General features: G+C 44.2%; 1 protein-coding gene across 5 annotated transcripts in view; it reads right to left on the bottom strand.

Moving 5' to 3' along the window:
* Positions 1–14,775, bottom strand: part of EPHX1 (epoxide hydrolase 1) — a 70,217-nt gene that overhangs the window by 29,320 nt on the left and 26,122 nt on the right. For 3 of the 5 annotated variants that reach the window (XM_075925293.1, XM_075925296.1, XM_075925295.1), the window contains exon 3: positions 2,190–2,377. In XM_075925293.1, the coding sequence (XP_075781408.1) occupies positions 2,190–2,372 (183 nt within the window). In that variant the 5' untranslated portion in view covers positions 2,373–2,377. Of the gene's footprint in view, positions 1–2,189; positions 2,378–6,463; positions 6,589–14,775 lie in introns of all 5 variants that reach the window. The other 2 variants (XM_075925294.1, XM_075925297.1) reach the window with 2 other exon arrangements.

Below are 14,775 nucleotides of genomic sequence, written 5' to 3'. Positions count from 1 at the left end.
CTGACATCACTAGTCCCACCCCCTTCAGCAGTGGGTGCACAGTCCGGTGGGTGGCTGACATCTCCCGGCTCGGCGCTCCCCTGGCTGCGGGGCCGGCGCGGACTGTGTGTGGGACAGATTAGCCCCTGGACTAGTGGCTTGGTCCGTCCCATTGAGACATTAGGGTGTGCATAGGCACACCCAGCACACTTTGTGCGCACGCCTATGATATCAGCTAACATGCTTTCTAAAAGTCTAAGGTAGACAACGCAGTGTATACTTTAGCATGTACTAAACTGGCCAAGTATAAGTCCAGACTTTCTCTAGTCTTTAGTACAACCAGGTATTCTCCAGGCTTTAATAGATGTGCAAGGTAAAGTGACTTGTCTAGGCTAGATTTATATAAAAAGTCTTAGTTAACATGCTAACATCACAATTTTAAATCCTAGTTTATACAAGGCCCTATTTATGCCCAACCAATATAGTTTAATATTGTTGGACTGTTATTTTATAATAGTTTTATATAAAACAAAACCATGTTTTTAATTTAGAGGTAACCCACAAGTAAGCATCTACCCACAATTTTACCATGCAAGGGAACATTTAAAAGAGATCATCTTCTATTTAAATCCTGAAGTGAAAGAAGGTAAAAGTAACAGAAGCCACGATCAATAAAACAATGGAAACCTGTTATAAGGAACAACAGGGACAACCCATGTGAACAGCAGACCAAGTAGCTCTATAAAACTGCAAGCTTCCCAAATATGTAGAAACGTACACATACAAGCACAATCTCTATGACTTGCAAGATTTTCACTGTACTCCTTACCATGGTATCAGTGTTTTAATGCTAAGGAGGGCCATCCTACAAAAGACTTTAAAGAACATTTTCTAGAGCTGTGCTGTTCTTTACTTGCAGCCAAGAGGCACTCAAGAGGGTGAGAAATTCTTATCTGTTTCTGAAATGAGTAAAGACATTTCCTCAATCTATCTTTTATAATTTACAGCCTTAATAATTAGTCAGAGGTACGGGCAAGCACAACGTGGAATGGTCGTTAAAATCAAATTCCACTTTTATGTGCTATACTTTCTGGAAGTATTTTCTGGACCTCACAAAGTAGGTTCATATGCTAATATGATAGCAGCCATCTGAGAACAAAACAAAATAAAACACTGGGATACAGAAGTCTACTTATCCACTATTACTTTTTGAGAGCACAGGAAAGTCCCTTGCTATTAAGATCTGTGCATTAGGCCTTAATTTCAACCACTGTATTTCACTTTTATAAATTCAGTTACTGGTTTAATTTAAAATAACTCCAAAACAAATCATGTACAGGCAGTTCCCGGGTTACGTACAAAATAGGGACTGTAGGTTTGTTCTTAAGTTGAATCTGTATGTAAGTCGGAACTGGCATCCAGATTCAGCCGCTGCTGAAACTGATCAGTTTCAACAGCGGCTGAATCTGGACACCAGTTCCGACTTACATACAGATTCAACTTAAGAACCCCAGGCGTCCCCAAGTCAGCTGCTGCTGAAACTGATCAGCAGCTGATTCCAGGAAGCCCGGGGCAGAGCAACTCTGCCTCCGGCTTCCTGTAGTCAGCCGCTGGTCAGTTTCAGCAGCGGCTGACTTGGGGACGCCTGGGGCAGAGCAGCTCGGGTGCTGTTGGGTTGGTCCAGTAGCGTGGCCGCTCCTCGGCGCTACTGGACCAACCCGGCAGCACCCCAGCTGCTCTGCCCCAGGCGTCCTGCTTCAGCCGCTGGTCCAGTAGCGCCAAGACGCGGTGCTGCGGGACCAACCGGCAGCGCCCCACCTGCTCTACCACAGGCCCTGGGCTTTGCTCCACGTCTCCCTGGTCTGCTGGGGGGGGGGGCACTAGCTGCGTCCCCCCCCAGCAGACCAGGGAGACGCGGAGCAAAGCGGCGGAGGACCCGGGGCCGGACCCGTGGCGCTTCCAGATCAGCGCTGCGGGTCCGGCCTGGGTCCTCCGCCGCTTTGCTCCCCGTCTCCCTGGTCTGCTGGCTCCCTCAGCAGACCAGGGAGACGGGGAGCAGCTTTTCTCGCCCCGGAGGAGGCAGGCGGCGGGACCAGGCGTCCCGCCGCTCCAGTCATCCGGGGCGAGAAAATCCCCGCGTAAGTCGGAGACTGCCTGTATTTGTCCTGTCACTTCATACTCTCCTCTCCCCAGGAGAAAGGTTTCCTTACATTCAGCTCTGCTTCTGTGGTTTCCACCTTAAATGGATGAACAGTTGTATCTTCTTCAGAGTCAGGTTTCTGCCCTTTCCCCCACCAACCCTCTTCAATGGGTAACGTCTCCTCCTTCCTTCTGGAAAGGAACAGATAGACGATGGTCCCCAAGGCCAGTGTTAGGAATATTTCAAGAAACATAATGACTGCAAGAGAAAAGCACAATCCAGTTGTTAACTTACTGGAGACATATCACCTACACTTTTAAAAAAAATGGAAGTAATTTAGGAATTAATGTAAGTAGCTAGAAGCCCATCTATGCTGGGGCCCAACCATATTATAACATGGTAGATAAAGTAATCTGATAATGTTGCCAAGGTAACTAATGGTCACTACAGACCTCTGCTCCCAGCCTCTCCTTGAGAATACATAGAATACATATATTAAAGCTTCAAATCCTCACACAGACCCATTATTATTATTAATTAGTAGTAGGAGTATTAATTACTATTACTTATTTTAGCATAATAAACTAGTGAAGAACACTGAAGCAGACAATCTTGTCCTTGAATGCTTCTGGGAGAAAAGATATTCTACATTTACTCTCCTCCCACCAGACGTCAACAGTGTAAAAAGTAGACTGAGGTTGAAATGTTCAGAAGGCCTTCCTCCCCCCTTTGCTTTCTTGTGGACTCTCCAAAAGAAAAAAAATACATAGACTTTAAGATCCAAAATACTTCCCCAAGTAATGATTTTTTGCCAAAACAAAACCATCTTGGTTTCACCCATTCTTAATTCCAAATTTCTGGGTTCAGGCTGGTTGTACTTTATAAAGAGCATTAGATATAACAATACTTAAAATATTAAACATCTTTAAACTGTTTTACGATTCAAGTGAAAAAAATACCCCAAACCAACTGCTCTCTAATACTAATATTGTTTCTGAGCAACCTTTTAAACACAATAAATATGTGTGCACTGGATTGGTTATTGTTGGCTTTTTTTCTAAAGCATGTCATATTTGGAAGACCCATCATGATTGAGAGATTGCTAAAATATTAATTATTTCAAAACTCTTCTGTATGGAAGACATTGTTTATAACACACATTATTCCATACTCTCACCAGTGCTGGAAGGGGTTTTTGTCGAAGTTGTTGCTTTTGTTGCACAGAATAATTTGATGCTCTGAAATTGCTCAAGGGGATAAATAAAATATTTACTTGAAAATGCTGGGCCACATTCATCCCTGAAGCTCAACAAGAACTGTAGCATCTAAGTTAATGGAGTTCACCCAGTTACTTGAGGGCTAAAATTGACTGATGCCATTTAGAACCTTTGTGAGGCTAGAGACATTGTTAAACTTCTGGGGTCAATTTTCCAAAGGCTGGCATATAAATTGTGCTGGCATAATTATCATCCATAAAAACAGCACTTGGAGACAAATCAGATACTTATGTGCATACATTCACAGGTTTTAAGGATGCACTGCACATGCACATGCAAATGTTCCAACTTTTAAAATAATTCCTCAGAAATTCAGTCTAGAAAATGGGAATTAAAGGCTAATTAATGACTGACAGCTGAAAAGTTTCAGTCAAAATGTCATAAATACCTCTCTATCCTTAGAGGAACTAATAATTTATTTTAGCCACACTCTTCAGAGCTCTCTAATCCAGGTTCTCCCTAACCTAGCACACAAATCCTAGAATACAGTACAAGAAAAAAAAAGAAAGTTTGCCAGTTTCAGCTTTTCAGACTGGAAGTGTTTCTCCATAAAAATTAGCCAATTCAACACAATTTACTAGCAGGCACCTTAGGAGTAATACAGCAGTGGTACTATATATCAGAATTGAAGGGATATTTAAAAATTGTGAAGAACTTGACAGAGTCATGTAAATATCATCACTGTTTAATAGATGGTGAAACTGAGGCACATAAAAATGAAGTGACTTAGCCCAGGTCATACCACAACTGAGATATGGGTTCCATTCTGAACTGTCCAGGAATCTGTTACGGTCCCATCACAATAGTAACCAAGTGCCTCACAAAAGTTTCAAAACAAAATATCTCCCTCTCCTCTCCCATCCCCACTTGTGGAACTAAAAACCTTGAATGGATTTTTTTCAATTGTGTGGGTGTATTCTGTGTCTGTGCAAGAGCACATGAAAAATGTGCTACTGAGTCGTCAACTCAAAAATATTCGTTCTGCAATTCATTTCAAATTCCCTGAGGTAAAAGGTTATTCTGATATCCTCTGGTAGTGAGCTCCTTGAAGCACATTCATCACCTTTGAAAGTTCTGTCCACTGCACAGGTCTTCCCCTACTGATCAAAAGGGTCATGGTGTCAGTTAAAAGTAGCTGCCATGAGAGGTACCGGTTATAAAGGGAGAGGAAATCTCTCTGGTAGCAAAGGCCACCTCAATGGAGGGGTTTGCATAACAGGACACAGGCTTTGTGTTGCTCTCTGTATTCAGTATCCACCTCTCAGTCCCCTTGAAAGTGCATATAAAACTCTCAGTCACTGTTGAACACAGAGGGGAGGCCCAGGCCCCTAGCTGTGCCCACATTTTGCTTAACTGTTGCACCCAAGGAGAGGAAGATATGGTACAGTGACACACAGCAGTTCTAAGCTGCACTAGGTTGTAATGGCCTCCAAAAAAAAAAAGTCCAGCCTACTCTTCCTGCCACCTCAAGATCCCTGGGCTGCGTGGTAGAACCAGAAGGAGATGGTATTGACTGATACCAGAAGGAGATGGTATTAACTAGCTTTACAATATTTACAGAATCCCCAGTTTGCTATTTAGGCCAGTTCTTTAAAGTTGCTTTGTGCTACTGAAGCAGGGCAAAGCATTCTCTATGAAGCTGAGAATCTGGCACAAAACCTTTTCCTCTATCAACTAACAGGTCCAGCCCACAACGTTTTGGCACCTGACACGGGAAGCTCAAATGACGCCTCCATGCTCCCTCTCTTGGGCCAAAATTTTGAAAGGTCTCAATTCTGCCTTCTTCCTGTTCTACTCGTCTCATGGCACTCCACCATCTCTGTGCATCTAGAGCAGAGAGAATACATATGCACCAGCAGCAGACACAATTTTCTATACTCTGGGTCCTAGTGGTGCCCCCCCCCCAGTCTGGCACCTGAGGCGGCCTTGGTTCACCTCAGGGTAAGGCCAGCCCTGTCAACTAGACAGTGCTGTCTCCAGAGATGAAAGTTAAAAGTCCTTTACACTTGTGCCAGTTTTCTGTTGGTAAGGGAAGGATTCATTACAACTATTTTTTCTTTAACTTTTCTAATTCTATATCACTGTACTAGCATTTTTCAGAGATGTTAACAATACACTTTTAGCATTTTTACTCTCTAAGGTCTCTTGATGTAGTATTGTTGGCATGTTGCCTTTGAGATTACAACTTCAAAGCAAGTTAACATTATTTTTTATAGTGGCTCAATGCCAGATTTTAGAAAGAGATCTTTCCATTCATCCCACAGTAATGTATTTACAGTCTGGAAATCAACTATTCTCCAGAAAGAATAATCCTTATAGGAATTACTGAAGTAAATACCCAGATGATACCTTCTTCTGAGCAGTCTAGAAAACAATATGTTTTTATTTAACGCCTTTCAAAAGTACATTTTAAGACATATTCTTAACAGCTAAACAGCTAAAGATTTAGTACATTTTTTTCTTTTTAATTTGTATAAAAATTAAACTCATCCATTTGAAAATGGATATTCTTTGCTTAAAAATAGCATTTAAGAAAAACATGTCCTTACAATACTTTTCCATACAAGCAGCTCATCCTTAGTTCCACAGTTTAACTGTGCTTTTTTTTTTTTTTTTTTTTGCTGCCGGAGGGGGGGGGGGGGGCGGGGAGGAGGCAGAGTATTTCCTTGTAATAGTTTTAAGTTTGTTATCTCCAATTTCATTGGATGAATTCTTGTTCATATTTGTGTTTACGGTTTATGAAATATTTGCAGATGCTTCACAAGATTAAGTCACAGTAAAAAACACTATTTTTAAAAATATTCATACAAGTGTTTTTTAACACTAAGCTTTGTAAAACTTTCAATAAAACAAATTCAGCATGTACATAGATCAAAGAAAGTTAAAGCATTGCACTGAGAGGATCCATTTTCAATTCAGAGAATTACTCAACAGCACTCAACTTGTGTTTATTGCAGTAGTACTTATGGGCCAATCAAGAACAGAGCTCCATTGTCCTAGCTACTGTTCTTATACATAGAATAAGTGACAGTCCTTGCCCTAAAGCAGCGTTTCTCAAGCAACTTACAGGGGGGTTGCAGCTGGATCCGTTTTTTTTCTTGTATTTGTGTCTCCCCGGCATCTCCAGACAGTCCGGTCAATTTTCCCCTGTTGCATCTGGTGTGGGCGGGGGAGTGAGGAGCACCGCAGAGTCTAGTGAAGGGGGGACAGAAGGAAGCAGTTGCCGGGCACCACACTAGGCGGGTGCTGGGCTGGGTGGAAGCCGAGTGCATGCGCTGCTCTGGCCCACCTGACCAGCAGAGACGAGCAGCTGGCCACGTGAGCCTCCCCTACAAGCTGAGAGTTGAGGCAGCTGGGCCGGGCAGCAGGAGCAGCCACTTTAAAAGTAAGATTGCTCCTCCATGCCTGGCTCTGAGGGGGAAAATTTGATTGGAGTGGGGCTCTTGACACTGAGGATGCCTGCCTCAGGAGGGGAGGGGAGTGCACTGGCATGGGGGTCGGGGTCTGAGGCAGGGAGGAGTAAACTGGGATGAGGGGGCGCTAGGGGGGCCTGGCTCAAGGGGAGGGGTGGGTGCATTGGTGGTTAGTGTGCAGTCCCAAACTGGACAAAGTGGTACAACTTTTGCTTAACAACTTTGGTCTCCCCCCCCCTTTTTTTTCCTCTACAGGGTTTTTTTGGTTTTTTTTTTTTTTTTTTTGCATGTGTGTGTGTGTGTTCGGTATTTTTTGATTGGATAAGGAACCCATTTGATGGTAAACTAATAGCTGGTGCACTCACTACTACCAAGGAGGAGCAAAACATTGATATATCTTCTGACTGCTTTAAAAATAAAATTCTCAGCAATGTCTCTCTCTGAATTTTGGATCAGTGTGCAAAATGAGTACAAAGAATTAAGCGAAAAGGCTATGAACATACTGATCCCGTTTGCAACATCTTACTTGTGTGAGTCAGGGTTTTCTGCAGTTGCTGCTATAAAAAGCAAATATCGATCAAAAATAAATGTGGAACGAGAACTGACAGTGGCTATCTCAACAATGAAACCCAGATTTAAAAAATTATGCAACAATAAACAAGCTCATCCTTCACATTAAAACAATGATTCCAAATTTGGTATTTATCTATTTCCAATAAAAATTTAGTTGTCTAAAGTTATTGGCATATTTATTTCTTGTCCAATCCTAATCCTAATAAAATGATTAGCTTTACTCGTGGAGCAGTGAGGGTGGGGGGATCACACAAATTCATTTAGCATTTTAGGGGGCCACGGTATCACAAAGTTTGAGAACCCCTACCCTAAAGATATTACCATCTAACTCAGGCCTGGGCATAATACGGCCTGTGGGCCAGATCTGGCCCTCCAAGCCACCAGATCAGGCCTGCAGGGGCAGCAGGGAGACCCAGACAGGCTCCCCTGCTTGTCCCGCAGCCCATGTGCCGTGCAGAAACGCACCTGATGAGCTTCTTTTCTGTTTCAAAACAGGAGCGGAGGGGAGGGGGGGAAGTTTCAGGAGCTGCCCCACCACCAGCACAATCCCATTGGCCGATTTCTAGCCAAAAACCAGCCAATGGGAGCTGCTTGTTGGAATAACAGGCAACCAAGAAGAACCATGCCCCCTCTCCTTGGCTCGGTTATTCACTGAAGCACATGGCTAGGCAGGGAAATGCTTTAAGCTCTGCAAGTAGGCAGGCTGTTTGTGTGCTGGCTGGTAAGTCTCCTGGCCACAGCTTGCCTCTGGCATCTCAGCCCCTCTCTGCCCCAAACCTCTGTTCCCCCCAACATACCCAAACCCTCTGTCCCCCCTTGCACCCATACTCCCTCCCAGATCTGGCACCCCAATCTCCTGCCCCAGATCACAATCACCTCTTAACTTAGGTCACATCCCAAACCCCTGCATTCTTGTCCCCAGCCCTAGGTCACAACCACCTCCTTCACCCAAACTCCCTTCCAGACTCCAGTCTCCCTCCTGCACCCCAATCCCTTACACCCCAAGCTCCCCTCTGCACCCAACCTACACCCCAGACCCCGCATCTCCTCCATTAATATTGTGGAAGAGTGACGCCCTTGACCACTTTCCAAAATCTTAAGAGTGGGCCCCTGTCAAAAATTATTGCCCACCCTGATCTAATTAGACAAATGCCAGGAAAAAGGGATAAACAACACAAGTATAATGAACATTGTGATGATTATAAACAACATATTCCACAGGGTTTTTTTTGGTGATTTTGTTTTGTGTTCCTATAAGTCATATCGGAGCAATGAATTAGACACATTCTGCTCTACCCATCCAATTCTTTCTTTCAATTCAGTGGGCATGTTGGGAAACATTAATATTAATCATTAAGGATTAAGACAACCAAATGGTCTCTGGTGGCCCTTGCAGAGATCAGGAAGCAAAGAAAGTCTTTTAACCTTAACTGAATCATTGTCTTACTGTGTTAGGGAAGAGGAAGTCATTTCAATTCTTTGTGCCTCAATCAAGAGGGCAAGAAAATTAGCTGACAGCCAGATGTTGCATCCCAGCTGAATTTTCAGGATATATTACAAAACAAAATAGTCTTCTCTGTGTATATCCTTGAAATGTCAGTTTTGATCATCACATGAATGTAAGATTGTTAAAATAATTCTTAGAGTTAGATTAAGTTGGAGAAAGAGAGGCAGAATGATGCATCGTACTTCTAATTCTGGGACCCTTTTCCACCAAGGTGCAGAGTTCAGAGAGCATAGTGAATTGTACCATGATACACCACAAACTGCCATAGATTTGGTCATACCTGGATTGAAAAGGAAGTGCCTGAAGATAATTGCTATTCTTAGCAGCAACAAAAAGGCAACAAGTTATTTATAAAAAATCAGTTAAAATAACAGGCAAACAGCCTGCCTTTGCAGAAAATGTACAGCAGGATGAGTAAATGACAGACTAGGGATGTAATAGTGTAGTCAATTAATCAATTAACCAATAAGCAAAAGTTTATCGATTAATGCTATCGACTACTCATATTTTCCCATCATCCTTACCAGTAATTTTTTTTTAGCAGGCTGGCCAACAGCCCAGCTCAGTCCTGGCTCATGCTGGGTCTGGAACCTACCTCCACTGTGGCTCTGCATTTAAAGTGTATTAGGAGCCAGGCGGGCAGGTAGTGGGCTCAGTTCTGGCTCATGCCAGGTCTGGGAGGTCATACCCCTCCTAGACAGGGGCTGCTGCCACCCCACACTGCTGCCTCTATCAGAGACAGCAGCACAGGGCAACAGGCAGCTGGTCTGCATGGGGCACTGATTTTTAAACTGGCTCACCTTGCTGACCATCTCCTGCCTGGTACCCCACGCTGCTGCCTCTGGTATGGAGGCAGCAGCACGGAGTGGCAGGGGTCTCCTCGGAAGTGAGGCCAGATTGCTGGCCCCGCACCCAGAGACTATAGAATAGTTGACTAACTGATAAGAATTCATGAGGTTACTCGGCTATTCAATTAACCGATATTTAACATCCCTATTACAGACAGGACTTCAAAACTCACAGCTGAAGCTCTCCCCCTTACAAAGGAATACCGCTCTAAAAATGTAAAGGATTACCTCACCCTTCTTCTCCCAGACACTGCAGCACACGTAGTATGCAACACATCTGGTTCTAAGAGATTCTGTTAAACACTCAAGCACAAGAACATAAACTACTCTATGGATGAAGCATTAGCTTAAGACAGAGCTCGCTACTTTCAGTCGGGTACCTGAGATTATTATTACTTTGATTTACGATTTAATATGTTTTATTGTCATTAGTTTTTATTCACCAGCAGACCATGAGGTTTCTGCAAGCAGACTGAGCATCATGAATGTCAAATGCAAGTTGCATTACTTGGTCTGTAACGGCTATGCTGGAAAAATAATTCAATCTGGAAGTTATTTAAGTTTCAATGTATTTTCATGCTTTTATACAAACACTCCTTATGTTTTATTGATAACACATATGCATTAAGTCCCTTTATTTAACAGATTTACCAGGAGGCCTTACACTGGTATCTCTCCAGACTGATCCATCTTTGCCAATATATCTAATGGGACAAAAATCTCATGACAGGATTTCAAAATGTAAAGGGGCTCACTGACTTGAACTTGCTCAGCTAAACAGCTGGGAGTGCTTGACCATACTCTGCAGTTATAAGAAGTCAGGAGCAGTGCAGTGGTCTTATTTTCCATTGTGCTCTTCTGATGCTCAATAGTAATCTGCTGCCTAACTCAGAAGTGCTACTGTTTTGTTCCAGAAGGCACTCCTATTTGATTGAAGCTAATTTGATCACAATGTGGATCCTTGAAGGAACAAGCAGCAGAGAAGGGGGGGAATACATGGGTCTCAGGAGTTCAGAGGACAACCCAAGAGAAAAAAGTGGAAAAAAACCCTGGTGAGTGGTGTTGATTTTAATATATCACTATTATCTGGCAACCTCCTTATAATTAGAAACACAACAAAATTACAGGTTTATTTTTCAGTTTTAAGTAAAAAAAAAAAGCGACCTCTATAATGTATGAAATTTAAAAAGTTATTATTGATGTATTCCAGCAGCAGGGTTATACATTTAAACATCTGCAGCCAAACATTAGGTGGCATTATGCATCTGTGCCTGTATCTCTGCAATCCTACCAACTTCAGAGTCCAATAAAAGTTTGCGGGATTGCATGGATGTAAGAGGACAAAAACTGATCTATCATTTCTGGCACAGGCAGTCCCTGGGTTACGTACAAGATAGGGACTATAGGTTTGTTCTTAAGTTGAATTTGTATGTAAGTCGGAACTGGCTCCAGATTCAGCTGCTGCTGAAACTGATCAGCGGCTGACTACAGGAAGCCCTAGGCAGAGTTGCTCTGCCCCCGGCTTCCTGGAATCAGCCGCTGATCAGTTTCAACAGCGGCTGAATCTGGACTCCTGGGACAGAACAGCTGGGGCGCTGCCGGGTAGGTCCCCGCAGGACCAACCCGGCAGCACCCCAGCTGCTCTACCCCAGGCATCCCGCAACAAAAGCCTGGTCTGCTGGGGGGAGGGGCGCAGTGAGTGCGCTCCCTCCCCCCCAGCAGACATGGGAGACCTGAGCAAAGCCGCGGAGGCGCAGAGGTCCCGCTGCCTCTGCGGCTTTGCTCCTGTCTCCCTGCTGTGCTGGGGGAGTCCCCCCCAGCACAGCAGGGAGACCCGAGCAAAGCCGCACAGGCGGTGGGCCCCCGCCGCCTGTGCGGCTTTGCTCTGGGGCAAAGGAGCAAAGCCGCACGGGCAGCGGGGTCCCGCCGCCTGTGCGGCTTTGCTCGGGTCTCCCTGCTGTGCTGGGGAGTCCCCCTCAGCACACCAGGGAGACCCGGAGCAGCTTTTCTCGCCCCAGAGGACACGGTGGCGGGACCGCTGCGCTCTGGGCGGTCCCACCGCTCGCAAGCTCCAGGGTGAGAAAAACCCCATTCATAAGTGCGGATCCGACATAAGTCGGATCTGCGTAAGTCGGGGACTGCCTGTATAACAGTGATCCAAGGATGAAGATGAAGACTTGTCTTTGAAATATGTATACATTTCTCTATTTTCAAACATTTCTATTTGGGACAATATACATACAGCAGCTGCTGGAGGATTTCTACAGTGCCAGAATTTCATCAAATGGATTTTAGCACAATCCACCAGGCTGGAAATTTGTTTGGAATTTGCCGTGACTCTACAATAATTGGTTTTGTACCCAAAACAAGGGCTGGGCTGAGTAGAATTTTAATTTCCATTATCCCACTAAATAAACTTCAGAGTGTAACACCAGTTTCTCACACCCACATAGAGAAGTGGCTCTGTGGAATTAGTTTAGTAAAACATTCTGGCACAAAATATTATAGAAAAGCCCTTTATTTAGCAAGTAACACAGACCAAAGTTACCTCTCAGTTATGTGACTTTAACAATCCCCACTGACTCCACTGATGGCACACTACATGCACATACACACACCAGGGTTTTTAGTTAGGAAGAGGGGTTTTATGAGTCATCTCTAACAGTTTATCCTTAGTCTATTTCCCTGGCAAATTCCCTGTTGCATAACATTTTCCAGTGAATCATCCAGTATTCAATGATTAATGTCTTGTCTTTCACATGCAACTTTTATACAACTTCATAATACATTTCTGTTGTATACTCTTCAAAGTATAATCTTGTTGTGGGTGTTTTTTAATTAAAGTAATTAACCTTTAGTACCAATATCAACATTCTGGCCATATAAGTAAACAAGATGTATTAAATGTCCTCAACTCTGGCATACAACTTTACACAATTACCTCCACTTGGAATCAGTCCTGCAAGTCCCCCATTCACAACTTCCCATTGATATTTCAGGGAGTTCCATGTGCAGAAGGCCTGCAGGATTCCTTTAATTGCTAAGTGTGCATTCCCTGATCCTCACAAAAGAGGACAACTCAGTCAATACAATTCAGTACACAAAAAATAATATGAAATAATTTTGCTAACATGTAGTCTGTGAGTGCCAATGGCCAACACTTTTGGACATCTAAACAAGAATAACTAAAAAGTCACAAGTAAATTAAAAAAAGAGTGCAATACGCATGTAAAAATCAATGAAAACCAACAACCAAGATTCACCTAGAAAACCTTATAATCCAAAGTAAACTCCCCAAAGAATTGTCTTAATGTCAGAGTTTAAGGCCAGAAGTGACCACCATATCTTGATCCTTACTTTAACAGTTAGGTTTCAATATATTAAAAGAAATATTATCAATCCACATTTCCAAAAGCTCCTTCCATCAGAATCACAAAGCACTTTACAAACACTAATGAAATTCCCTTTGAGTCACAGTAGTATCTTCCTGCTACAGGTAAGAAAACTGAGGCATAGGGCCAACACTACTGCAAGACATTAAAGTAAAATTCAGACTCAGGTCAATAAATGATCTCAAAACATTAACAAAAAGGCTGAAAATAGTGTCTATGTCTCTTAAACCCAGAATCCTGTGTCTAACAAATGTCTTTCTTGGACCTTATTCTTCCTCCCCTGTGTTCGTAGTATCAATTCTAATGCTTCCCTTAGTTTGGTCTTCAAATAAATGAAAGAGACATATTCTATGCAAATTGGTATTAGATGTGATTATGTGCCTACGTATGTCCTCTGTATACAATGTGATATTCATTTGCTAATTCTTTATGATGATTCCAATCAGATCAGAGTGAGAATGTCTCTCTCATTCAGTGAATCTGTAAACCTCTTCCTATCCCACCACCATTAGCAAACTAAATCAGTAAAACTTGCTCATGTATTAGGATCATTTATATAGCAGCGTAGTGGGGTGACTACCCCCAGGGGCGGCCCATGAGCCTAGGCAGACTAGGCAGTTGCCTAGGGTGCCACCGGCCTGGGCGCCTGATGATGACATCACAGGGCACCGGGGCGCCCCATGATTACGTCACGGCCATAGACGGCCGAGCAGGCGGGGGAGCCAATGGCACCTTCCACCTAGGGTGCCAGCTGCCGCAGCTGGCCTCGAGCCACTCCTGACTACCCCACTCTGGCCAAGGGGTTAAAAGCAGGCTGGAGGGAGCCTGCTCAGAGCCCCAGCCAATGAGGAAAAGGCTCTTAGAAGGAGCCTGTCAAAAAAGGCAGCTTGCTGGGGCAGCCCTGTTATAAAGAGCTACTCAGCAGCTCCTGGGGGGTTGACTAGGGAAGGTGCAGGACTGGTTCCCAGAGAAGCACTCTGGATAAAGCAGTGCTGGGCAGGCTTAGGGGAGCAGACCAAAAGAGGCTCCAGCCTGATATCTGTCAGGCTACAGGCCTTGATATAAGAGCCAGCAGGGCGCAAGTGTCACAGGGGAAGTGGCTAGGGAACAGAAGGCCGTGTTAAGGGAGAATGAAAGAAGGCAGGACAAGGCTGCTGCCAGAGGATCCCTGTGCTGGGACCCAGATTAGTGGGTGGGATTAGGTGCCCCCCACTTACACCACACTTTGCCACCAAGGATGATGGCCATTAAAGACTGCAGCTTGCCCTGAGGTGAGGGGCTAGGTCTTGGCTGCAGCTGGCCATGGGGGCAAGTGGAAGACGGAAGACTGCTGATACCTCCAAAGAGGGGCAAGAGACTAGTGTAGTGAGCACTGCTGTAGGGCAGTATCCTGAAGAAGATGCTGTCCTGGAAGTGACACAGGTCCAGAGTATGAACGTGGAGAGTGCAGTGTGATGAAGGGCAAGACACCAGCGAGAAGGGGCACTCTGCTTAGGATAGGGATGTTGAATTCAGATTAATCGGCTAATCCAATAGTAGATGCAATTTGCATTGACTAGTTGATAAGGGTGCCTCCACCTTTGAAGTGTAGCGACAGCCCCCAAGCAGTCCCCTGCTGGCCCCGTGCTTCCCGCAGTGTTTCAAAA

Source organism: Pelodiscus sinensis, chromosome 3 (assembly GCF_049634645.1).
Source record: "Pelodiscus sinensis isolate JC-2024 chromosome 3, ASM4963464v1, whole genome shotgun sequence".
Classification (NCBI taxonomy): Eukaryota; Metazoa; Chordata; order Testudines; family Trionychidae; genus Pelodiscus; species Pelodiscus sinensis.
The sequence above is the reverse complement of the archived record's forward strand: the minus strand, read 5'-3'. Positions and strand labels throughout refer to the sequence as shown.